The 25,512-nt window shown below is 40.1% G+C and overlaps 1 protein-coding gene across 1 annotated transcript in view; it reads left to right on the forward strand.

The window, feature by feature from the left end:
- The first annotated feature begins 426 nt into the window (after positions 1–426).
- Positions 427–25,512, forward strand: part of LOC125611871 (maestro heat-like repeat family member 5) — a 28,026-nt gene continuing 2,940 nt past the window's right edge. Inside the window, exons 1-14 of the mRNA XM_048787564.1 lie at positions 427–613; positions 2,740–2,844; positions 4,344–4,441; positions 5,014–5,163; positions 6,058–6,212; positions 6,465–7,541; positions 8,276–8,413; positions 8,615–8,732; positions 9,141–9,281; positions 9,601–9,774; positions 20,946–21,104; positions 21,361–21,483; positions 22,307–22,412; positions 24,059–24,124. Coding sequence (XP_048643521.1) covers positions 7,369–7,541; positions 8,276–8,413; positions 8,615–8,732; positions 9,141–9,281; positions 9,601–9,774; positions 20,946–21,104; positions 21,361–21,483; positions 22,307–22,412; positions 24,059–24,124 — 1,198 coding nt within the window. The 5' untranslated portion in view covers positions 427–613; positions 2,740–2,844; positions 4,344–4,441; ... (1 more) ...; positions 6,058–6,212; positions 6,465–7,368. The remainder of the gene's footprint in view (positions 614–2,739; positions 2,845–4,343; positions 4,442–5,013; positions 5,164–6,057; positions 6,213–6,464; positions 7,542–8,275; positions 8,414–8,614; positions 8,733–9,140; positions 9,282–9,600; positions 9,775–20,945; positions 21,105–21,360; positions 21,484–22,306; positions 22,413–24,058; positions 24,125–25,512) is intronic.

Below are 25,512 nucleotides of genomic sequence, written 5' to 3' on the forward strand. Positions count from 1 at the left end.
TCTTGTAAGAAGCCTTTGGAGGTTGATAACCTACTTTCTTCACAAATTTTGGCTTAGAAGCAGAATTAGTATTTCTGGTCAGAGCCACTTAGTTCACTGCAGAGCAAGAAGGAGTAATCCACTGTCCCAGTTTTTGTGAATCAGTTACCCTGCAGACGGGTAGTCTGGCTCTCTTTCCCCTGGAGCCAGCTGGCCTCCTGGACCCTGAGAATGAGGTAGCACCCCCTGCCAGCAGAGGCCCAGAAGGAGCTTAGCATGGAGAACAGGGAATGGAGGAATTCCAGGGTAGGCTGTGATATCAGAGAACTTCCAGCCCACCGGGAGTAACTGCATACCAGGCTGATGTGTGCTCTTGTGAATATGACAAAGGAATTATCCAAGTTGCAGGAAGTGGCACTTGGAAATGTGGGTAAACTTGTGTGGCAGAACTGAGCAATAAAGCTTCCTGAGGAAAAAGAGTGTCAACTGGAAGTTAGAGGAGCTGATAGCTCAGCAATGCTCTGAGTCCCTCTTCCCTCCTCAGGAACTATTCAGGGAGACCTTGCAATCTCTTCGAAGAGTAATGGAAGCACTCGTCACTGAGAAGGCCACTCAGATCCACATCTGCTTGCAGGTCAGTGGGAAGGAACCCTTGAATGTTGATGTATTTGTTCCTAGGGGTACCTTATAATGTACCTTAACTGTCTGGCTTCAAAGGGCTAAAAACTCCAAATCAAGGTGCTGGCAAGGTTGGCTTCTACTGGAGGTGCCAATAAAGAATCTGTTTCATGTCTCTCTCCTGGCTTCTGTGTTTCCTGGCAATCCTAGGTATCCCTTGATTTTGAACACATATCTTTCTAATCTCTGCCTCTAACCTTCATTCGCAGAGCAGGTTCTCTCTCTCTCTCTCTCTCTCTCTCTCTCTCTCTCTCTCTGTGTGTTGTGTGTGTGTGTGTGTGTGTGTGTGTGTTTGTGTATGTACGCTTGTGCATGTATGTTCTTTTAATAAGGACAGCAATCACTTCAACTTGATCACATTTGCAAATACCCTACGACCAGATAAAGGTCACAGTCTGAGGTCTAGGTGGATATGAATTTTGTCAAGCCATTTGAGTTGGGAACAGAATGGCCGGGGGTGGGGGCAGTATAAGAGGTAGAACCAAGGAGGAAGGTTGGGTGTAGAGTGTTGAGGGAAGGCAGGGATCAGGGCTAGGGTCCAAATGATGTTAGTCTGCCCTGTGGAGGAGAAGCTTCCTTCCTCCCTTTTACCCACTACCAGAACCATCTTCTCTACCAGCTGCTCTCTGCTCCTTCATATAAAGGTTAGAAGTACGGGGCTCTGGCTTTCATATATTGCAGTTCCAGATTCTGGTCCTGTTGTTAGATATGTGGCCTTGGAGAGTTATTTGTCTTGACCTCTGTTTTCTCTGAGATGAAAACTATACAAGTCATTTTGGTAACCAAGTGAGACCATGTTTTGGCTCAAAGGAATGAAGTGCGAGTTCAAGTAATTTATCTATTTTTGAATTTGATTGTTTGTCTTTTTTATTGATATGACTTACTTGATGTTAATATCAATGTGATACTTTGGCCTTCTTTTGAATATTCTATTCCCCATTCTCCTATGAAGCTTAGGTTCTTTTTGTTGTCAGAATATAGAAACTAAGGGGTATTGTCATAATATTTTGTTAAAAGTTTGAGGTAATTATTTCTCTGTGTTTATAGTGTCAAATTGACAGAATTTTGATTTATTTGTTTTAAACTTCAGGGTTTCTTTATTATATAATTGAAGATTTTGATTATGTAAAGATTTATATAATAAATTATGTAAATTAAAGATTTATATAATTAAAAGATTTCACGACTTTCAAATGAAGATTTATTTGGAATAGTCTTCTCTGGGCTGACTTCCCTTGGCCCAGGTCTCCTCCACCCCAATCTGTTCCCCTTGTTTGTAGTGAGGGGCATGGGAATGGGGTTTCTGAGATTTATGACTAGTAGTGGTCCTTCTAGAAGTTCTTTCTGGTTGGATTTTTAAGAGGGCCACTGCAGGGGGGATTCCTTCTAGTTTAAATTAGTGCTGTCTGGGTGTGGAAAGATGCCATTGTGATTGAAGAGAGTGACTTGTTTGCTGTTGGGCTCCATAATATGGCTGCCCTCTGAAGGCTTTTTTTTCCAATTTGGTTTTAAGTTGTTTGTGCTGTTTTAAGCAGTCTTATGCACTTCAAATTTTGTCTGTCTTTACAACAGTTTTTAAGTGGGTGAGCTTAAGAGAATATCTACTCTCCTGCCCTGTCTTTTTCTCTTTATTGCCCCTCTTCCCTTATCCACAGGACAGGGTTAGGGCACCCTGAGTTCTGTTTCCTATTCTGGTAACCTATCTTGCAGTCTTTCCAGGTCTCAGTCTATGAAGTATCAAGTCTTAGAGCATTTATTTTGTCACCCAGTTCTCAATTTTGCTTTTAGTTGCTGCCTCCTTTCTGTGTTTTGAGGAGATTTGGAGTTGCTACCTACCTCACTTCTGCCATCTTCCTGAATCTACAGTGGGGAGATTTCCAGCATCTAGATTGGGAAAATATTGGGGGCTGAGAAAATGAAGGTCTCTGTTGCCAGACTCACATATAGGTCTGCTTCTGGAAAAGAAGTCTGGCTCTCAGAAGTATGGCTGTGATACTTTGTGGAAACCAGACCCCAAGTTGCCTTTCTGGGTTCTGGAATGTAGCTAATCAGACCTCTCCTTCCATTCTTTTCTCCCTGTAGGTACTAAACACGTGGCTTAACTCCCTGAAGGACAGTGAACGGGAACGGGCCATGTGGTGTGCTGCCCGTATTCTTGGCTTCACTGCGAAAATGAATAACTTTGAAGTGAGTGGGTACCTGCCCTGGAGCCTGGGCTGTGGTGCTTCCTCTGATCACCCCTATGCTAAATTTCATCGTAGCATCTGGCCTCAGTCACCAGCCTTACCTCCTGTCTCCTGACTCCTTATTGTACTTTCTGTAGAGCACCGTCTTGTTTTCTCCTTTCTCCCTGTTTCCTTTCCTCACCAGCATCTGTTGTTTTTTCTTCCTCCACCAATTCATTTCCATTCTACCCGGTTCACTCTGCATCTTTCAACAAGCAATCACTGAATGCTTACCTGGATGTCAGGCACCATGCCTAGGTGTTCCAGTGGATGTCTAGGGCAGTTCTCTGTCCTCTTGAATATTACAGTCCACTGAAAGAGAGAGGTGTGCATAGAACAGACTGAAATAGAAGGTGATGATGGGTACATAAATCAAATGTGGTGGGGGAAAAAAATACCAAAACACAAATGATTGAGAGGAATTAGGGTAGGTTTTATAGAAGAGGAAGCATTTGAGCCAGGCATGAAAAATGAGTGGGATGTCAAGAGGCAAACAATAGGGAAGAATCTAACATTATTCCAAAACTGTGACCTTGTATAGCGTTATAGCCCCAATTCACCTGTCAATTTCATTTATGTCATATGTATGTGTGTGTTCATAATCCAATCACACATATATGTATGTGAATATGTATGTGTGTATATATATATGTGTATACATATATACACACATATATGTGTGTCTCATATTTTTCATATATATGCTGGAAATGGAACCCAGGACCTTGTCATGCTAAACAAACACTCTACCACTGAGTTATACCTTCAATTCATGTCCATTTCACCTAGTCTCTGGCATATGGATCTTTTCCTCCTAGTCATTTTCCTGGGATAACCCAGACTAAAGGAATGGCTGGGTTAACTGTGACTTTCAACTCTCCTACCTAGGTAGAAATTCAGTTTACCTGGCTGGGGTGCCTGGTAAGGCTGCTGGCCATACGTTGTCAGGACCCAGTGGACAACATCTGCTTCTTGTCTGCCCAGGCTGTCTACAACCTCTACTGTATCCTCCAGCAGCAAAAGCGTATGGGGAGCCTTCTCTCCCCACTCCTGCTCCAGCCTCCCACTTAGGCCTAGCCATCCCCACATGCTGTGTTCCTGAAGAGAGAAAGCCAAGAATTCACCTGAGTTCCTAACTGAAAAACCTGCTCCAATATTTGCAGATATTTTGCCCCTCTTTGGATAAAGTAACTGCTTGGGAAACAGTTCTTTTCCACCAGTTTCTACCCAATTCTGTGTCTGTCTGACACAGGCAAAGTGGGGATTTCTTTGACCTTAGTTCTTAGCATTCCTTGTTTTAATGTCCATTCCTCTTTCCCAGCCCCATGGGACATGCATCTCTCAAAGATGGCTGTTTAATTCAGTGTTTGGGGTTAGACTGGGATCCCTGAAAGGTGGGAAAGGGGAGCTTAAGAAAACTTCTTGGTATCTGAGAGGTGGAATTGGGTTTCTTTGTTTCAGAGGTGACAAGGAAAAAACAAGGCTTATGGGAAGAAGAGGACAAAAATGAGGTCTATAGTGCCAATGTATTCTATAACAACACCTATAGAATTGCCAAGGTAAGCAGGGGAGCAGAGACAAATCAGAAGAGCTGTGGCTCTCACTTACATTGTACTACAAACCCCTTGGGTAGGACTCTCATCCCACTTACCTTCTTTCTCAATTACTGGATGTAAATGTTTTATTTGGGGGAAATTGCCCATGCAGTGTAAGGCACACTTCTGGGAGCAACAACATGCTTTCCTTGGAGCATCATGGATACTAATTCTTCTTGATTGCTCATATCCCAGAAACATTTATTTTGATACTTTGTGAACAATGTGTAGGCCCAGTGCAAACATGGAACAGATGTCACTAATGATGTGACCTCCAGCCTCTCTCTGCCACTGCTGAGACTCTGCAGCCTCTACCTCTGAGTCCCACATTGCCTGGAGTTCACTGTTTTCTCCTTCAGATCCCCAAAGACTCTGTTTCCAGTTTAAGTGTCCTCTAGGAGCTGGGCAAGTAAGACAGGCCAAGGATAAAAGTGCATCTTGCTCCCAAGCAGGGTTCTTCCTTGTTCCATGACCAGGAAGGACATCCCAAAACCTAACAGGCAGGAGGCCTGCCCAGACTGATGTCCTTGTTTCAGGCATTTGCAGAGTACTTCACCCAGATCCAGCTCACCAACCTTGTGCTGACAGCCGTGAATGACCTAACTGACAGCGAGTCCAAGGTGTCTCTGGCTGCAGCCCAGCTAATGAGTGCAGTTATGAAAGAACGGGGAAGAGACATGCTAAAGGTAGTGTGGAGCTGTGGCAGGCTCCTGAAAACAGGAACCCTGGCTTCTTTCCTGACTCTGTTATTAACTAGCTAAAGGGCCTCACGCAAGTCCTCCCTCCCCCCCCCCCTTTTTTTTTTGGCTTAGTTCACTCACCTACAACTTGTATCCTTGGACTGGATTTTCCCTCTGGTTCCTGTGAGCTCTGCTTCCTCTCTTGGACAGGTGGCTTCTGGCTCCACAGTTAACAACAGAGATGTATACAGGTGTAGGCATATGGAGGACTCAACAGTAGAAAGAAACACTGTTGGGAGCATTTACCTTGGTTCCCTGTAGTAATAGACTGCAAAATAGCAAGTTTGTGGAATGATTCTGACATTTGAATTATTTTTTTAGGCTATCATGTACAAATGGGAAGGTTTTGCATATAAATCTGTTTCCTTCTTTATTGAAAAGGACTTTAAAATGAGGTCACCTGGGTCACTGTTCCTTTTATATAAACTTTATAGGGATGCATGGACTATACTAAAAGGGTTTTCCAGAGGCCATGTATTAGGGACCTGAGGAACAGGGTAGAGCCTGTGGTCCTACTGCTGCCGATGCCAACCATTGCTGCAATTTTGGGGGTCAAAACCCGGATAGGAACACTGAAGTGTCCCTAGGGCTTTTGCCTTTCCCCTAGAGGATCTGGTCCCTCCTGAGTAACCAAGGAACCTCCTCTGTAGGCTTTGGGGTTGTGGGCAGGCATCTGGATTGGTACTTCTGAACTTCATTCTGTGGCGCCTGCTGGTATGGCCCCTGGCAGGGCACTGGCAAGATTACAACAAAGGACCCCTTGAATTTGGGGAAACTTAAATTGGTAGGGGACAAAAGCTGAAAGGAAGGAGTTAGGGAGACTTTTGGTTCTCCCTGCAGATCCAGGAGATTGTGGAGTGCATTCTTGAACGGCTCAACTCTCAGCTGGAGCCCAGCACAAAGGAAGAAACCCTACAGGCCATGAGCTCACTAGCAGGCAGCAACACCCACACCGTGGTGCCCATGCTGCTCAACAAACCCCTGCCTTGGGATAGGTACCTCTTCATCGTCTTCTGCTCAGTAGATCTTCTCCCCATCCACCTCAAATACAACAAAAATCACCCCTCTAGGGTGCTTTCTGTCTCCCTCCTTTCTGTTTTGTCCCAGTCATGTTCTTTGGCCTGTCTACTTGGGTCTCACTCCCTCCAGCCCCTGAGAACTGGTGGTTTTTCATGGGCCTGATAATAAACTAGTCCTAGGAGCATGATCACCAGGGCCTGTGACATAGCTTTCCCTGGGTCCTACAGAACCCAACTGGCCCTGTGGAAGGCATTTGGCACCCAGCGAGAAACGACAATAAATGTTCTGCAGCTGCTTATGGGCATCTTGGAGAAGACCTACACCAGAGAAGAACGGAAGGAGATGTCCTTCCAGCCTGTGGCGGTCAGTACAAAGGAAGGGAGGGGGTCCTGGACTTAGTGTTCTAGGAACCTGTGGGCAGAGCTGAAGACCCAAGGGCTTGGCCTGAGTGGCCAAGCAGGCTTTGGGGAAGAGCAAAGAGAAGAGTGTTAACATTGGAATCATTGATGCACTTCGGCCTCCTTTTTGTATATTTATACCAAGGACTGCAGAAAGGCAGGACAAGGAAATTGACATGCAAGGTTAAACAGCTTTTTTTGTACCCTGATTCTATGCTGGGATCATTTTGATGAAGGCCTAATGTGGGCACGGGGGAATGGAAGATAGTCATTTGGTCATAAATTGGGGTAGACAGAGTTTGCCCTAATTTATCTTCTGCTGAATGGATTACCTCTCATTTTCCCTTACTGTGTTTCTTCTTCCCTGTCTCCCTCCCTCTTTTCCTCTTTTATGAAGATATGGGGTCTTGCTATGTTGCCGTGTCTTACCCTAAAATCCTGGGCTCAAGCAATATTCCTGCCTCAGCTTCCCAGTTAGCTGGGACTATAGGTGTACCTTATTACCTTTCATTTTCTAGTGTCAGATGAACAGAAAAGAAAGTAGATTGCATATGTATTGTCCCCTCATTTCTCTAGGGAGGAGTATTGGTTTCCAGACTGAATCAGAGTGCAGTATGGCTGTGGGGTAGGGCAGGGTTGCAGCCTGGGCTTTCCAAGTGAAGAGTCTGAGTGGTTGTGGCCCAGGCTTGGCCATTTGCCTTCCCCTTCCCAGGTAGCATGTGCCTTGTGTGAGATGCTCTCAGAGACCATATGCCAGGAGGCTGTTCAGGAGCTATACCCACGACTATTGCTGTCTGTGCTGTGCCACCTCTACTGGGTGATTGAGCAACGTTCTCCACAGAAGATGGTGGTTTACACCAAGGAGGGGTCCCCAGGTGGCAAGAGCAAGCCTTTTGACCCCACTGGGTAAGCCCAATCTCCAAGTGATGGAGCACTGAAACTAACCAGTTTCTGAGAGCCCTGCTAATCCCTTTGAGAGGACGAGAGCAGTAGAGGGGGGAGATAGACCATGGGTGTGGGTGCTGGAGCATGCACTCTTGTACTGACTCACACAACAGTTCATGCCCATGAACCAGTCACTGCACATGAAAAGATTCAGTTTAGATGGCAAGTGATGGGATAAGACTGTCATTTTCTTCAGGTGAGTTGGGCCATTTCAATCAGTCTTGGCTTTGTGCACCAGCTGTGTCATCTTGTACAAGTCATCACTAAAACTCAGTTTACTCATCTGTGAAATGGGGTTTGGATACCCAAATATATTATTTTATCACATGGAAGTGAAAACAAATTACTGCCAATAAAGCAGAGACATTCTGAATAGGTGGATGTGGAGGTAAAGAGAGATCCTAACCCTGCTTCTGTTTCTTAAGAGAACAGAACTTGAGAACTCTCTGTACTATCTATTATAGTCTCTTTCACAAAACTCTGTGGAGGATCACACTTGGAGGGGAGAGTGGATGAGCAATTGGAGTTGGGTTCCGTGGAGCTGTGAATTTTGTTGGCAGGAAAGCCAAACATAGCAACCAGAGCCAAGAACTATAACCTAGCTTGCCAACAGAGGGTTTGCAAACCAGGACACAACACCTTATATATCCCTCTGGTCCCTTCTTTTTCATAAACTCAATTGCGGTGGCCTTCAGTTGTGCCTTGGAGGTAGTCAAATTGGTGTTCAAGGCGGCTGCGTATGATGAAGTGGTAGTCTATGCCAGTGAACATCAATGCTGGGAACTCCTGTCCAGCCCCAAATCTTACTACATAGGTATCATGGACTTGACAAGGTGGGACCATTTCCCCAGCACCCCTGAAAACTCCAGACTCTGACTCCAGTCTCCCAGATCCCTTTGACTCTACCTTCCCCGTCTCCAAGCCCTCTGGTCTTCTGATCTCACAACCCTCATATCTTCCCTGTCCTGTGCATTCTGGTCCTGGTTACTCCTCTCCACTTCCAGCAACTTCTGGTTTCATATGTTCCTTCCCAGTGGCATCGTGAAGAATTGTGAACCCTTTATCCTGCACCGAATTGTGAGCCATGTCAGGAACCTACTCTATAGCTCGGATGATCATCAGAAGGTCATGGCCAGGACCTTCTATGTGCAGGTGAGGGGAGAGGTCACCAACTCCAGCCATTAATTTGCTGCAGTTGAGGATTATGTAACAGAGTGTTAAGTAATTTGCCCCAGAAAGGACAAAAGAATAGAATCAAGCCATTAAAAATGGGTTCCCTTCCCTGCTACTTCAGTGGCCTGGTTAAAAGAGGCATGAAAAACTGGAGAGGAGGTTATCAGATCTAGAATAATCATGAATCTGAGCATCAGATTAAAAATTCCAGCCTCATCTCTATCATGAGGCTAAATTCTCACCCTTAATCTCTTCACCCCTATGTACAAATCTGTACTGCTCTCAACTGGACATACTCCTGACATGAGCATGGCACCTGAGGATGCACTAGATGAGTTCTGAGTACTCATAAACTTTTTTCCATCCATAATTTCCTTGTCCCCACAGCTCCTCTGGCACTCGTCAGTAGCAAAGATAATAGGGCAAGACTTTGTGGGTGATCTAATCAGATGGATCAAGGAGCCCAACCTCATCATGAAGGAAATTGGTCTTCGAGGAATCAGTAACCTGGCACTACACCCAGGAAATGTGAGCCAGTAGGACCCAAAGGATCCAATGCTAGTCCTTGAGCCTTTGATTCACCTTCCGTGGGTCTCTCAGCAGTACAGGAATTTATGAATTTCTCACTCCCTCACCCCAGGGCATCACAACATTTAGTTTTTAGACCTCCATCCATTTGTCCTAAAATCGCTCCAATACCATCAAGCCTTCCCTTTCCATTCCTTGAAAATCACCTTTGATTTCCCAGGTGGTTTGCCTTATGCACCATCTGCTTTCTCAAAACCTGGTTCCCAGAATGTTGTTTAATCCCCAGAGTGATGAGTGATCTCTGCCTTATTCCAAATAGTCAGAGATACTTCAGAGCCTGGTTCCACTTTTGCGAGACTTACTGAATAACGAGGTGCGAGTAGCAGTGCAAGCAGTGAAGACCCTGCGGAATATCATCTACCACGGGCAAGGGGAGGACACCAAGGTGGTCTTTTGTAACATCTCCAGGCAACTGCGTCCGCTCATCAATGATGTATGGGGTCTAAGTTCCTGGATTAGTTGGGAACAGTGTGGGCTGGGACTGAATATGAACCTCAGAAGCTGAACTAGGGATATTGAGTTGGAGTTTAGGGATGATGGTGGAACACTGAGCTAACTGAGGGGCAGAGAAAAGGAGATTTGGCAGGATATACCCCAAATATATCCCTACCACACACAACTGTCCATTTACTCTCACCATATGTTCCCCAAAGGAGCCGCTGATCCAACAATACAAATGTAGCATAATGATACGTTGGTTCTGAGTCCCAGTGTCTCCTGCAGATTCCATTCATGACATGAAGGGTGGAGAGAAGATAATGACCCTACTCTCCTCCCAAATAATACAAGGTCCTTAGAATGCTTGGGTTCTTGTGGCAAAAGAAATTTGAGACTCATAAATGATTTTATAATTATAATGCTTTCAGTTTTCATATGACAATGTCTTCAATTTGCCTAGTTTTCTTCAGGATTCAGTGGGTTATAATACGTCTAGGCATACATTTGATTCTTTTTAGCCTGTTTAGGGTTCACCAATCTATATCTTCCACTAAACTTGGAAAATTTTTAGTTTTTTTTGGTGTTTGTATTGCATTTAAATTACATGCAATATATTTATTTTCACATATTAATTCAAGCACATCACATAATTTGGTCCATTTCATTCCCCAATACTACTTCCCCAATACTACTACTTTCTCTTCCCTTCTTCCCTATTCCTCGTCCCCTTCCTCTGCTCTACTGGTTATCCTATTTTCATGTGATTTTTTTCCTCCTTTTTCTTTTTTTCTATCTATATTCCACATATGAGAGGAAACATATGACCCTTAACTTTCTGAGGCTGACTTATTTTGCTTATCATTATGTTCTCAAGTTGTATCCATTTTCTTGCAAATGACATATATTCATTCTTTTTGTGGCAAAACAATACTCCATTATGTATTTACACCACATTTTCTTTATCCATTAATTTGTTTATGGATACCTAAGGTTGGTTCCTTATATAACTTGGCTATTTTGAATCATGCTATAAATATGGATATGACAGATAATATAGAGTGGTATAACTGGATCATCTGGTGGTTGCATTCCGATCCTTTGAGGAAACTCTGTACTGATCCCCATAGTGGTTATAGTATTGCTATTTGTATTTACGATACCAGCAACAGGGTATAAGTTTTCCTTTTCCCCCACATTTTTACCAACATTTATTATTATTTGTAATTTTGATATTGCCATTGAAGTAGAGTGTGATGAAATCTCAGTTTAGTATTGTTTTGCATTTCCCTGATTGTTAAGATGTTGAACATTTCCCCTATATTTGTTAGTGAATTTGTTTTTCTTTTGAGAGATGTTTGGTTGATTTTCCTGTTTATTGATTGGGTTATTATTTTTTTTTTGGTGGTAAGTTTTTTGAGTTCTTTATTCTGGATATTAATCCTCTGTCAGAAGAGTAGCTGGCAAAGATTTCCTCCCACTCTGTAGACTCTATTCACACTCTTAATTATTTTGTTTGCTGCGCAGAAGCTTTTAATTTGGGACCATCCCATATATTAATTCTTGACATTGTTCCCTGAGTGTTAGGAGTTCTACTGATAAAGTCATTGGTTCTGCCTTTATGTTAGAATGTTGATCCTATATTTTTGTTTTTCAGCAGTTGCAGGGTCTTTGATCCATTTCAAGATGACTTTCAAGCAGGGTGTCAGATGGAGAATTAGTTTCATTCTTCTATATATAGATGCCCAATTTTCCCAAAACATTTGTTAAAAAGTCTGTCTTTTCTCTAACATAGGTTCCTGGCATCTTTGACAAGGATCAGATGACTCTATCTGGGTGTGTTTGTTTTCTGTATCTTCTAGTCTATTCCATTGGTCTATGTGTCTGTTTTCATGTAAGTTCCATGCTGTTTTTATCACTATAATTCTGTATGCTTTGAAATAGAATATTTCAAATAGAATACCTCCAGTATTGCTATTTGTATTCAGTATTGTTTTGGTCTTGAGCGTCTTTTATTCCTCCATATGAATTTTTTGGGTTTTTCTTTTTCTATGAAGAATGTAATTAGTATCTTGATGGGGATTTCATTGAATTTGTAGACTGCTTTTGATAATATGGCCATTTTTTATGCAGAAATACAAATATTATTTATTTCTCTTTGATAACCCAGTAAAACTTTTAAAATTTATTTATTCTAATTTGTTATATATGACAGCAGAATGCATTGCAATTCAAAGTACACATATAGAACACAATTTTTCATGTCTTTGGTTGTACACGAAGTAGAGTTACATGATTTGTGACTTCATACATGTATTAGGGTAATGATGTCCATCTCATTCCACCATCTTTCCTACCCCCCTGCCCTCACCCTTCCCCTCCCTCCCCTTTGCCCTATCTAAAGTTTCTCCATTCCTCACATGCTCCCCCTGCCATCCCCATTATGGATCAATATCCTCATATCAGAGAATACATTCAGGATTTCATTTTAGGGATTGGCTTACTTCACTTAACATAATAGTCTCCAACTCCATTCATTACCTACAAATGCCATCATTTTATTCTCTTTTAATGCTGAGTTATATTCCATTGTGTATGTATACCACAGTTTCTTTATCCATTTATCTGCTACTTCAGTGGCCTGGTTAAAAGCGGTTGGTTCCTCTATCTTAGCTACTGTGAATTGTGCTGCTATAAACATTGATGTGGCTGTGTCATTATAGTATGCTGTTTTTAAGTCCTTTGGGTATAAACCAAGGAGTGGGATAGCTAGACCCAAATGGTGGTTCCATTCCCAGTTTTCCAAGGAATCTCCATACTGCTTTTTATATTGGTTGCACCAATTTGCAGTCCCACCAGCAATGTATGAGTGTGCCTTTCTCCCACACCGGCATTTGTTGTTGTTGTATTCTTAATAGCTGCCATTCTGACTGAAGTGAGATGAAATCTTACAGTACTTTTGATTTGCATTTCTTTAATTGCTAGAGATGTTGAACATTTTTTTCATATATTTGTTGATTGACTATATATCCTCTTAGAAGGGTCTGTTCAGTTCCTTGGCCCATTTATTGATTGGGTTTTTTTTTTGGTGTTAAGATTTTATTTTTATTATTTATAAGTGACAGTGGAATGCATTACAATTCTTATTACACATATAGAGCACAATTTTCATATCTCTGGTTGTATACACAGTATATTCATTCCAATTCATGTCTTCATTCCTGTACTTTGGATAATAATGATCATCACATTCCACATCATTAATACCCAGGCCCCCCTCCCTTCCCCTCCAACCCCTCTGCCTTATCTTGAATTTGTCTGTTCCTTCCCTGCTCTTGCTCCCTATCCCACTATGAATCAGCCTCCTTATATCAAAGAAAACATTCGGCATTTGGTTTTTTGGGATTGGCTAACTTAGCATTATCTTCTCCAACTCCATTCATTTAACTGCAAATACCACGATTTAATTCTCTTTTATTGGTGAGAAATATTCCATTGTGTATATATGCCATATTTTTAAATCCATTCATCTATTAAAGGGCATCTAGGTTGTTTCCACAGTTTAGCTATTGTGAATTGTGCTGCTATAAACATTAATGTGGCTGTGTCTCTGTAGTATGCTGTTTTTAGGTCCTTTGTGTATAGACTGAGGAGAGGGATAGGTGGGTCAAATGGTGGTACCATTTCCAATTTTCCAAGAAATCTCCATAATGTTTTCCATATTGGATGCATCAATTTGCCTTCGCACCAGCAGTATATGAGTGAATCTTTCTCCCCCATCCTTGCTACAATTATTGTTGTTTTTATGCATAATAGCATGTTAACGATGTTAAGACACGTTCCTGTTATCCCTAGTTTTTTTAGTGTTTTGAACATAAAGGGGGTGCTGTATTTTGTCAAATTCTTTTTCTGCATCTATCAAGATGATCATATGATTTTATCTTTAAGTATATTGATGTGATATATTACATTTATTGATTTCCATATGTTGAAACAACCTTACATCCCCCGGATGAATCCCACTCGATCATGGTGCACAATCTTTTTGATATGTTTTTGTATTCAATTTGCCAGAATTTTATTGAGAATTTTTGCATCTATGTTTATTAGAGATATTGGTCTGAAGTTTTCTTTTTTTGATGTGTCTTTGCCTGGTTTTGGAATCAGAGTGACATTGACCTCATAGAATGAGTTTGGAAGTGCTGCCTCTTTTTCTATTTCCTGAAATAAATTGGAGAGTATCGGTATTAGTTCTTCTTTAAAGGTCTTGTAGAACTCGGCTCTGTATCTTTCCAGTCCTGGGCTTTTCTTGGTTAGAAGACTTTTGATATGGTGTCTGCTATTTCATCACTTGAAATTGATCTGTTTAAATTGTGTATATCATCCTGATTCAATTTGGGAAAATTATATGACTCTAAAAATTTGTCAATGCCTTTGATATTTTCTATTTTATTGGAGTACAAGTTTTCAAAATAATTTCTGATTATCCTCTGTATTTCTATAGTGTCTGTTGTGATATTTTCTTTTTCATCATGTATTTTAGTGATTTGAGTTTTCTCTCTCCTTAATCAGCATGGCTAAGGGTCTGTCGATTTTACTTATTTTTTCAAAAAACTAACTTTTTATTCGTCAATTTTTAAAAATTGTTTCTTTTATTTCAATTTCATTGATTTCAGCTCTGATTTTAATTATTTCCTGTCTTCTGCTGCTTTTGGTGTTGATTTGTTCTTTTTCTAGGGCTTTGAGATGTAGTGTAAAGTCATTTATTTGTTGACTTTTTATTCTTTTAAGGAATGAACTCCAATGCAATGAACTTTCCTCTTAAAACTGCTTTCATAGTGTCCCAGAGATTTTGATATGTTGTATCTGTGTTCTCATTCACCTCTAAAAAGTTTTTAATCTCCTCCTTGATGTCTTCTCTAACCCATTGTTCATTCAGTAGCATATTATGTAGTCTCCAGGTGTTGGAGTGGATTTTATTTCTTATTTTATCATTGATTTCTAATTTAATTCCATTATGATCTGATAGAATACAGAGTGGTGTCTCTGTTTTTTATATTTGCTAAGAGTTGCTTTGTGGCATAGTATATGGTCTATTTTAGAGAAGGATCCATGTGCTGCTGAGAAGAAAGTATGTTCTCTCATTGAAGGATGAAATATTCTATATATATCAGTTAAGTCTAAGTTATTGATTGTATTATTGAATTCTATAGTTTCTTTGTTTAGCTTTTGTTTGGAAGATCTATCTAGTGATGAAAGAGGTGTGTTAAAGTCACCCAAAATTATTGTGTTGTGGTCTATTTGACTCTCGAACTTGAGAAGAGTTTGTTTGATGAAGATAACTGCTCCATTGTTTGGGGCATATATATTTATAATTGTTAAGTCTTGTTGGTATATGGTTCCCTTGAGTATGTAGTGTCCTTCTTTATTCTTTTTGATTGACTTTAGTTTGAAGTCTACTTCATTTGATATGATGATGAAAACCCCTGCTTTCTTCCGTAGTCCATGTGAGTGATATGATTTTTCCCAACCCTTCACCTTCAGTCTATGAATGTTTTTTTCTATGAGATTAGTCTCTTGTAGGCAGCATATTGTTGAGTCTTTTTTTTTTTTTTTGATCCAATCTGCTAGTCTATGTCTTTAGATTGGTGAGTTTATGCCATTATCATTCAGGGTTATTATTGAGACATGATTTATATTCCTAGCCACTTTTGTTTATTTTTGGTATTTATCGTGACATGGTTTCCTTTAGTGTAATCCCTCCCTCTGCTGATTTCCATTTCCTCTTCTTGGAATATTTTGTTGAGGATGTTCTTTAGTGCAGGCTTTATAGTTGTAAATTCTTTTAACTTCTGTTTATCTAAATCTTAGTTTTGCTGGATATAAAATTCTTGGTTGGCATCCATTTTCTTTCAGAGCTTGGTATATGTTGTTCCACAATCTCCTGGGTTTGAGAGTCTGGGTTGAAAAATATGCTGAGATACAAATTGGTCTCCCCTTATATGTGATCTTATTCCTCTCTCCTGCGGCTTTTAAGATTCTATCCTTATTCTGTATGCTAGGCATTTTCATTATAATGTGCCTTGGTGTAGATCTGTTGTAATTTTGTACATTTGGTGTCCTGTGAGCCTCTTGTATTTCCAATTCGCTCTTTATGCTTGGGAAATTTTCTGATATTATCTCATTGAAGAGATTGTGCATTCCTTTTGTTTGAAACTCTGTGTCTTCCTCCATCCCAATAACTCTTAGATTTGGTCTTTCGATGCTGTCCCTTCATTCTTAGATGTTCTGTTCATGGTTTCTAACTTTCTTCACTGTGTGATCAACTTTATTTTCCAGATTGTATACTTTGTTTTCATTATCTGACGTTCTTTCTTCCAAGTGATCTAGTTTGTTGGTTTCTATTGAGTTTTTTTATTTGATTTATTGTATCCTTTATTTCAAGTATTTCTGACTATTTTTTTTTCAGAGTCTCTCTCTCTCTCGAAGTAATCTTTTGCTGCCTGTATTTGCTCTCTTATCTCATTGTTGGAGTGATCAGTTTTTGCTTGTATTTGCTCATTTAGGTCATTCTTTAATTCACAGATCATTTTAATTATGAACCTTCTGAACTCCTTTTCAGACATTTCATCAACTTTGCTGTTCATGGGTTCTATTACTATAGTATCCTGGTTTGTTTGAGGCACTTTCCTCCCTTATTTTTTCATGTTGTCTCTAGGAGTGATCTGTATTGAGGCCCCTCACAAATGTGGTGTTTACATTTTTTGTGTTTCCTTCTCTTTGCTCTTGCTATATAAGTGGGACCTGAAACCCTCACTAGTCATTTCTACTTGAGGTCTGGTTGTTGGTTTGGGGTTTTTCTCTCTCCATTCTTTCTGTTAAAGTATTATAGAAATTTGAAGTGGATTAAATTGTGTGTGGAGCAAGGTTTGTTATTTCTTAGCTGAATTGGGGGTGTAGCTCAGCAGTGTAGTGTCTACCCAGTGACCTTGGAACTTCACACTGGATTTCCAGCACCTCACAGAAATGAGGGAAATAAATAACAAAAGCAGCCTATAATAAGCAGCATTAACATAAATACTAAGTGCTTACTATGATATTTACAACACTAATAATCACAAAAGCAGTAATGGTGGTGTAAGAAATTAACAACAGCAACAATAACAAACATCTATGAATGAGATATAGCATTAAAGAAAACACCAGGTGTCAACTGTGACATCTACCACACTCATAACTGCAACAACATTAATGAATGTTGGGGGCAAAAATTATATAAACTAAATAGTTTTAAAAGATGGTGAATCACAGTTCATTAAAATAAAATGGGTTAGGAATACAAAAGAGAGTTTAGAATATTCAAAAGGTAAAAAGAGAGATATTACAAATGAAGGCCAAAGAGAAGGAGGCTTGGCAAGCAACACAAAATGGCTCTCAGCTTTCCTGTTCATCAGGTACAATGGAAAAGGAGGTACAATGGAAAAGGAGGTACTTTCACTTGGAGTTTTGTCTACACAGACTAAATCAGTGCACATTCACAGGGCAGGCCTGATATGAGTTCTAAAACAGAAGGTCCTATGCTTAGGGTCTAGCTATGATAATAAAAATTTGGTACTTTGTTGGGTATATCTAGTCTGGGGAGATTAGATCAACACACTTCTATGGCTGGAAAGAGGCCAATTCCTACTGGGTGTTTGGATCTTGGAGGCCTCCTCAGAATTCTAATAGAGTAGAGCAGCCAACTATGTTGGGTAGAAGTGGTGTAGCCAGTCTCGTACACTGCACCATCCACAAATATGGCCTTCAAACGCTCAGTCCCTGAATCCAATCATGCTTAACAGTTTTCTGATCCTCTTCAACTGGTCACATGAGTCACCAGACTCACAGGGTCAGCAAGTTGTACTCCCAGTCATATCTCTGGCCGGAATCTTCTTGGATCCAATCTTTTCTGTGCCTGTTTCAATCGTGTTCTGCCAGGGGTACTGTAGGCCACACAATAGGTGCCAGTTGGGACAGGGAGGCAGTGTTTGCTATGACTTCCTAGGTTCCTATGCAGCAATCTCAAGCATGATTGCCACGTGATGGCTCCCTGCCTCAGGTCTCCACTCGTAAGTTGAGAAACATGACTACTTTTAAAACACCACCTTCCTTTGGAACCTCTGAGCTTAGTTAAGTTCCGATTGCCTTGCTATTCTACATGTGTTCCTGTGCCAACTTGTCCACCATGGTTCTCATTCTTTTCCTCTGTGGAACCTTTTTCCTCTGTAGCACTATTGCTGCCATAGTTGCGCTCTAGTATACTCTTCTTGTCTTCTATTCTAAACACCGGAATTTATGGGTCTCTCTGAGTCTGTAACTGTCCATTATTGAATTTCAGTAAATTCCCTGCTAAGAAGCAGTATCACCATCTTTCAGTTTTGAACTACAGAGCAACTGGAAGTTGCAGCATTTGTCTCCTATGACATCTTTGTCCCTTTAGTATTTATTTATTTATTTATTTTCTTTCTTTCTTTGTATTGGGGATTGAACCCAAAGGTATTTAAACAGTGAGTCACAACCCCAGGTCTTTATATGTTTTATTTTGAGATAGAGTCTTGCTAAGTTGCTGAGGCTAGCTGCAAACTTGCAATCCTCCTGCCTCAGTCTCCTGAGCCACTGGGATTACAGGCATGTGCCACCATGTCTGGCTTAATTATTATTTCTAAAAAAAAAATTCAGCTCCAAAGTGTTTATCCTGTTCTTCTAAGGCTCTGTTGACACAATTGTGAGACCTTTTGTTACTGTCTTTTGTATAGTCACAACATTCTTTTTACTTTGAAAATTTTTTCTCAGTTCAGAGCGTATGATTTTTGTTGATCTGAACTTAAAGAAGTTTACTGATTCTTGCTTTCAAAAATTTTTATCAGATAATTCCAACCCCTGTTTCCTCTTGACTTGGCATATACATTGGCTCTTTACATGTGAATTGAGATTTTCCTGGGGTTTTCTCTTCCCCCTGGGGACACAGTTCCTCCCAGTGGAAAATAAATGTCTCTCCTTCAGAGTTTTGGCTCCTACAGGCTCTCATTGGGAGCCTACTGCAAGGGGGCCAGGAAAGAAAAGAAATCCAGGATTTCTCCACTTTCTTTGAGAATATTTTGTTCCCTTGTTGTCTCCTTTGGCATTCACTGTAGGGATTCTTGTGGAGCTCTATCTGTGGCCCATTGTCACTGGCTGCATTTCCTAGGTCCCAGAGTTATTGAGACCAGTAATGCTCTCCTTCTTCAGGAACAACTGCTTCCATTTTGGCCCCTGAGGATTTCTGCCTTTTTCACATCTCATCTACCCATTTTAAAATACTTTTCGTATATATTATCTAGTACTTAAAGGTACTTATAACAGGAACGTTGTTATGTTTTATATTGAATTTATAGCCTAGCCAAGAAGCAGTAAGTGGCCATTTGCACAGGGGCAGCCTGGCAGTATGGAAAGATCAGGGTGCCGGACCCTTAAGATGTAAGTGGCCGACTTTGTGTTAAGCCATTTGAACTGAGGTGAATTACTAAGGCAAAGCTTTCTAGTTTTATCATCCATAAAATTTTCTTCTTTTGTTTAGCATGTGTGCCTTTCTCTTCTTTCTAATTCTTTGAAATCTCCTTGTTTCTTAATTCTTTTTCTTTGTATTTTCCATCTCTCTTTTTTTCCTTTGGAAGAATTCCTGAGCTGACTCTTTTCTTCTTACAAATTAACCGTTTTAGCTGTGGTTTTTCTGCTATTCAATCCATCAACTGAATTAATTATTATTATTTTTTAATGAGATAGGTGATCTCTTCTAGTTGATGAGCTATATTATATCAACAGCTATTATATTACTTTTGGGAATATTGCCTTTATCTTATAAGGATACTGCCTTTCCTTTTTCAGTATTAATTGTAATGTCAAAACTTGTATTTCTAAGCACTATAAAAATGAACTCTTTTTTAGAAAACCTTTCTGAAGATTCAATTATACTCCTAATTTTTGTTCAGTTATATTATTAACTGTGTCCTTAAATGCTAGATTCTTCTGTTGTTTATAAAATGTGATTCCTTTGTTTTGTAGCATTAGTTTTCCTAGATGTGTGCTGAATCTTAATAGTGAGTTCTGGCATTTTCATATGAGAGATTTTGTTGAAAGCGGTACCTATTAATCTATCATTATTATGGCTATTGCTGGGGGAACATCCAGTGGTACATGGATAGTTGGACAGGCAATCAGTAGCAGTCTTCCTGATCTTCCTGGATGTTATTGGATAGCTGGGAACTGTTCAATCTCTCTATTGGTTTCCTAGAGTTTCCTGAAATTCTTATATTCACAGCACCCCAGCTCAGAGTATTTCCAGACCTACTGCCTCCTTCTGTAGCAGCTCTGACCTATGATGTCTACTTGAATTCTAGTTCTTTCAGCTGCTTGTCTTTCCAAGAAATCATGCATCCTCCTGGGGAGGGATCCTGTTTAGTAGTCCACATCCATTATAAACTTAAAAATAGATATGTACTATTTCTTGTAGGGATTTGGTGTAGGAAGAGATGACTTCACTCATCTTGAGCTACTCTACATGTGACGTTTTTTCTGTTTTATTTATTTATTTTTTGCCATTATGCTAAAATGTATACATTCAACTGTTGCAATGTTTCTTTTGTTTTGTTTTGTTGGTTCAGGTACTGTCTTGTCTTATTTCACTATGTCTCTATTATTTGACATTGGGCCTAGTTCATGATAGGTACTCAGTAAAGATTTGTTCAATTAATATAATCCTGAAAATGTACAAAACTCAGATTCTTGTGGTCATTGTAAATGGACACAAGCTAATGTATGTTTGAGCACTTTTATTTATAGTGTAAGTAGGATAACTCTATGTTTAAAAATTTGGCCTTCTTGAGTTATACCCTTAGAAGGGGACAAAGTTAGAAGCTGTAGATTTATAGTCCATGGCAGAACTGAGAGGAAGACCTAGCTTCCCTGATTTACTAGCTGTAGGGATCTAAAGAAAATTATTCAAACACTCAACTCATGTTACCTTGACATAATGTAACACAAGGCAGTGGGTGTGCTGTGGACATGGACAGTGAGATATGGGAGGAACGAAGCCAGGCCAGACAGGGCCAGGAAACTACTGCCATCTCTTCTCTATTTTGTGCATCATGGCAGGAGAGGGACCAAGTGAGGATCTCAGCCATCTCTGCCCTAAGTTACATGTTACGCCGAATTTTCAAATTGAAGCCTGGGTCCTTTGTTCGCAAAGAGGTCTTCACTTTTCTAGTCCCATTGCTGCTCAGCATTCAGGACAACAATATTGAGGTGGTTAAGGTACCAGTCACCTCTGTTCTGCCAACCCCAAGCCTGACTCATTCCCCTTTTCTGCTATAGCATACCACCTTTGCTCTTCCCTTTGTCTCCTTTGTCATGAGTCCAACTTTGGCTGTCCAGTCCATCCCCGCCTCTTGGACCTCACCCTCTGGGCTGGATCTGGGCACTTGGATCTGCTCCAGTCTTCCACTCAGCCCTTGGACCTGGGGAATCATTGTAGTGGGGTTTTGGGGATTCCCTTCTCTCTATCACATAGGCCTGTGGCGGGACCCTGACTGAGTGGACTCACGTGCTTGGCTGGTCATCACTCACAGAGACGTTCCGGCATACCACACTCAGTGATCACATCCAGGTAGTAGGAGAAACTTGCAAATTCCTGGTAAGTGAGAGTCCTTGAGAAAGCTCAGTTAAAATGTTCGTACTGGGGGATGGGGTTGTAGCTCAGTGGTAGAGCACTTGCTGGCATGTGTGAGGCACTGGGTTCGATTCGCAGCACTGCAAATAAATAAAGGCTTATCAACAACTAAACAAATTTTTAAGAAAATGTTCATATTGGCCATGTGTTAGGAGGACAAAACAGGGAAGGCTGACAGAAGGCAGCTTTCTTCTGTTCCTTAGCCCTGTTCTTTTTCACCAATCAATTCTGAGAATCCACATTTAGGATGATAATGTCCTGGTGTCTGTAATTGATCTTCCCAGAATCACAATCTTTTCCTTAGAGGCTGAAAGATCCTGCCAGATTACTGGATTGTGATAGGATAGAGATATTCTGGTTAAAGTGGGTGAAAGAGATGTGGGCAGGATTTTAGGTTGGTAGTCATCATGTTTAGGGTCTGTGGCTCTTAAGAAATCAAGGACAAGCCAGAGATTAGGAATCAGAGTCTACGCAGATTTTGCAGAATTTTGATGTTTATTGCTAAAATGCTCTCTGAAAATAAATAATTAAGGGCTTAGCAATTTGGGTAGTAATGAACAACTGTGTCTTTAGCTCCACATTAGTTCTTTGTCCTTATTCTCTTCTCTTTCATGGAGCAGGTTTCTCTTTATGAACTTTCCGTTGAGTCTGCTGGGGTGGGAGGGGTTGGGATGATGGAGTCTGCAGGTTCCGTGGACAAGGGTGAGCTGGTGCTGCTATGAAGAGATCTGCAGTAATCCCAGACCTGCCCTCTCCTGCTCAGTACCACCCATCTGTGGCTCCACAGGTGGGCCAGCACAAATATCATCAACTTGGGGACTTACTATTCCAGAGCTTTGGCTTCCTGAAGCGACCACAGCCCTTCCTAAGGGCAGCTGCAGTCAATTTCATAGGTAAGGCAGTGGCACCTGGCAACTCCTCTCTCCCCTCTTTGGCAGGGGAGCATCTTCTGCCAAAGGGCTAGGTCAGAACCATGGTGTGACAGAGCAGATGACCTCCTTTCCTAGTCTTGACCTGATTGGATAGGTTGACATGTGATCCAGCCCCAAATTCTGCTTTAGAAAGGTCCAGAGGAAGAAGAGGAGACTATGCTCCTGTACCCCAGCTCTGTGTGGGTTCCACTACACCATCTGGAGTCAGCCTTGTGGACAAGAGAAGTGTCATTTGAAAGAGGAGAAAAACAATTGCTTCCATTAAGACCCCATGGATTTTCCAAAATATTTTTGCTTCAAACTACAATTAGCTGCATGTGTTTAAGTAAAAAAACGTATGCAATTTATATTGGCAAAAAGATTGATGTAAATAATGCCAAAAATTTCACCATTTGGATTTAGTCACTACTGATTCTAGAGACTATTCCCTAAGAATGTGCTACATATCCATATCCCTTCCCACAACAAATACTTTTAAAAGACAGTTTGTTATATTGTTTTTTCCCTTGCTATATCACAAATGCATAGTATTTATATAGCTTCAACAGTATTTTTATAGTTGTATAATATTAATTCTGTTTCATGGATTTATGGAAAAATTTAATCAGTCCATACTTTTGAATATTGAGACTGTATATTTAAAAATATTTTTAAGCAGGTATGCAGTGGCAAAATCTCTGCAAGCCATCATGGATTTAAAGTACAAAATTTAAAGTACAAATACTAGGCCAAAGAGTTTGCAGAATTTTGATGTTTATTGCTAAAATGCTCTCTGAAAAGCTCAAGTAATTTTCAGCAGTAGTATACGTGAGTATTCATTTCTACAGACATTTGCCAACCCTGAGTATTATTTTTTAAATCATTAATTTAATAAGTGAAAAAATATTTTAGTGTTATTTATATTTAGAAGAAATACATATATATATGTTCTCTTTGCAGAGAAATGGGAGCATTATCAATAAGGGTAAAGTTCCATGTACTCTCTGTTCAGTCTAGTGTTCTTCTCTACTCCTGTGTGTTGTGTTGTTTTTGATTAATTATGTCTTTATCGGCATCCAAGTTAAATTTTTTTCTATGTTGATTGGCAATGCATATTTCATCTTGGCAAATTTGTTGCCTTGTGCCCCTTGTGCATCTTTCTGTTGGTGTAGGAATCCCATAAAGTTCAACACCTTCATCTAATGCTCTGCTTGTCACCTATGGATGATAACTTTTGGGTCACAGTCCCTCCTGTAACCTAGAATTTTTCTTTTACTAAGACATATCCAGGATGCAAATCTTCTCTTAGAAATATTCTTTACTAAAGATGGTGGAATGAGATGGACATGATTATCCTAGGTACATGAATGACTTCACATATAGTGTGACGCCACATCGTGTACAACTAGAGAAATGAAAAAATGTGCCTCATTTGTGTACAATGAATCAAAATGCATTCTGCTGTCATGTATAACTAATTAGAACAAATAATAAAAAACGAAATATTCTTTGCTACCACTGGTTGTAAATATCCTTTTTTTTTTTTTTCCCACCACTGATCCTGGGGAAAAAGTCAGCCCAAAGGCCCAGGAATTATAGAAAGATTTTTCTATCTGTTCTGCCTTTAGGATTAACAACCAAGAGCATAAACATGAATTGCATACATGATGATGATGTACAGCTGATACGACATGGTGAGTCTGGACCTTGTACCTGGGTTCTGAGTTCCACTAGGGGTGGGGTAAGATCCAGTGCAGGATGGAGGACATGTCTTAAGGACATGTGTCATTCTTTTGAAATCTATCTTTATCATCTAAGTGTAATATAAAATAGTACAGAATGGAGAAAATGGAAGAGAGAAACAAATTATTTGCTGTTTTCCTAGTAAGATAGAAACAATGCTCATATTTTGGTGATATATCCTTGCAGTCATTGAACATTATGTGGTGTAGGTGCTTTCACTGCAGTAGTGTTGAAGACAAGATTGTCCCTGCCCTTAAAGAACTTGCAGTGTTTTTTCTTTTATATGGCATTAAAATATTTTAGTGTTATTTATATTTAGAAGAAACACATGAATATATTCTCTTTGCAGAGAAATGGAAGCATTATCAATAAGGGTAAAGTTCCATGTACTCTGTGTCCAATCTAGTCTTCTCTCTTCCTGTGTGCTGTGTTGTCTTGTATTATTTTTCTGTGTAATAGATACACACGTGTGTGTGTGTGTGTGTGTATTCATACATCATATATATACATATACATGGATTATTGTATATATATACACACACACACATATATATATATACATACAACTTGTATACATATGTATATATACAGTATATATAACATATATTGTGTTAGTCAGCTTTATGTAACTATAATAAATATGTGACAAAAATCAAGTTAATAAGGGGGAAAGTTTATTTGGCTCATGGTTTTGAAGTTTTGAGTTCATGACTGATTATCTCCATTGCTTTAGACCTATGGCCTTAGATCTATGGCCAGATAGCAGATCAAGGTGGGGAGCACATACTAGAGAAACTATTCACTTCATGGTCACCAGGAATCAAAGAGAGAGAAAGAGGAAGAGGCTGTGGTTATACAACCCCCTTGGAGGGCACATTCAATGTCCTAAGACTAGTCCCCTCTTTCCTCCTATAGGTTGCACCTCCTCCCAATAGTTCTATGTTAGGGAAGCAAAGAGAGCTAGAAAAGGGTTGGGGTCCCAATACCCACTTCTAAGGTACACCTTCCTTCTACTGGGTCCACTTCCTAAAAGGTTCCACCACTTCCCAATAGCTCTGCAGGTGGAAGGCCCACCCTCCAATACATGGGCCTTTTGGGGACATTTAATACCCAAATTATAGAATCTAATTTCTATGCTTTAGTTAGCAAATATTTTTGTTCTATTTTTAACCCAGAATTTAGATACTATGATTGTTATTATTATTTTGCACGAACTGTTTTAGGTATTCTTCACCATTCCTTTTTGTTTCTCTGACCATCTTTTAGGGAACATTTTTATTTATCCTGGAGTAGATCTTGTAGAAATTCCTTTTTTTAAAAAAAATTTTAGTTGTAGATG

This window comes from Marmota marmota, unplaced genomic scaffold, assembly GCF_001458135.2.
Source record: "Marmota marmota marmota unplaced genomic scaffold, marMar, whole genome shotgun sequence".
Classification (NCBI taxonomy): Eukaryota; Metazoa; Chordata; class Mammalia; order Rodentia; family Sciuridae; genus Marmota; species Marmota marmota.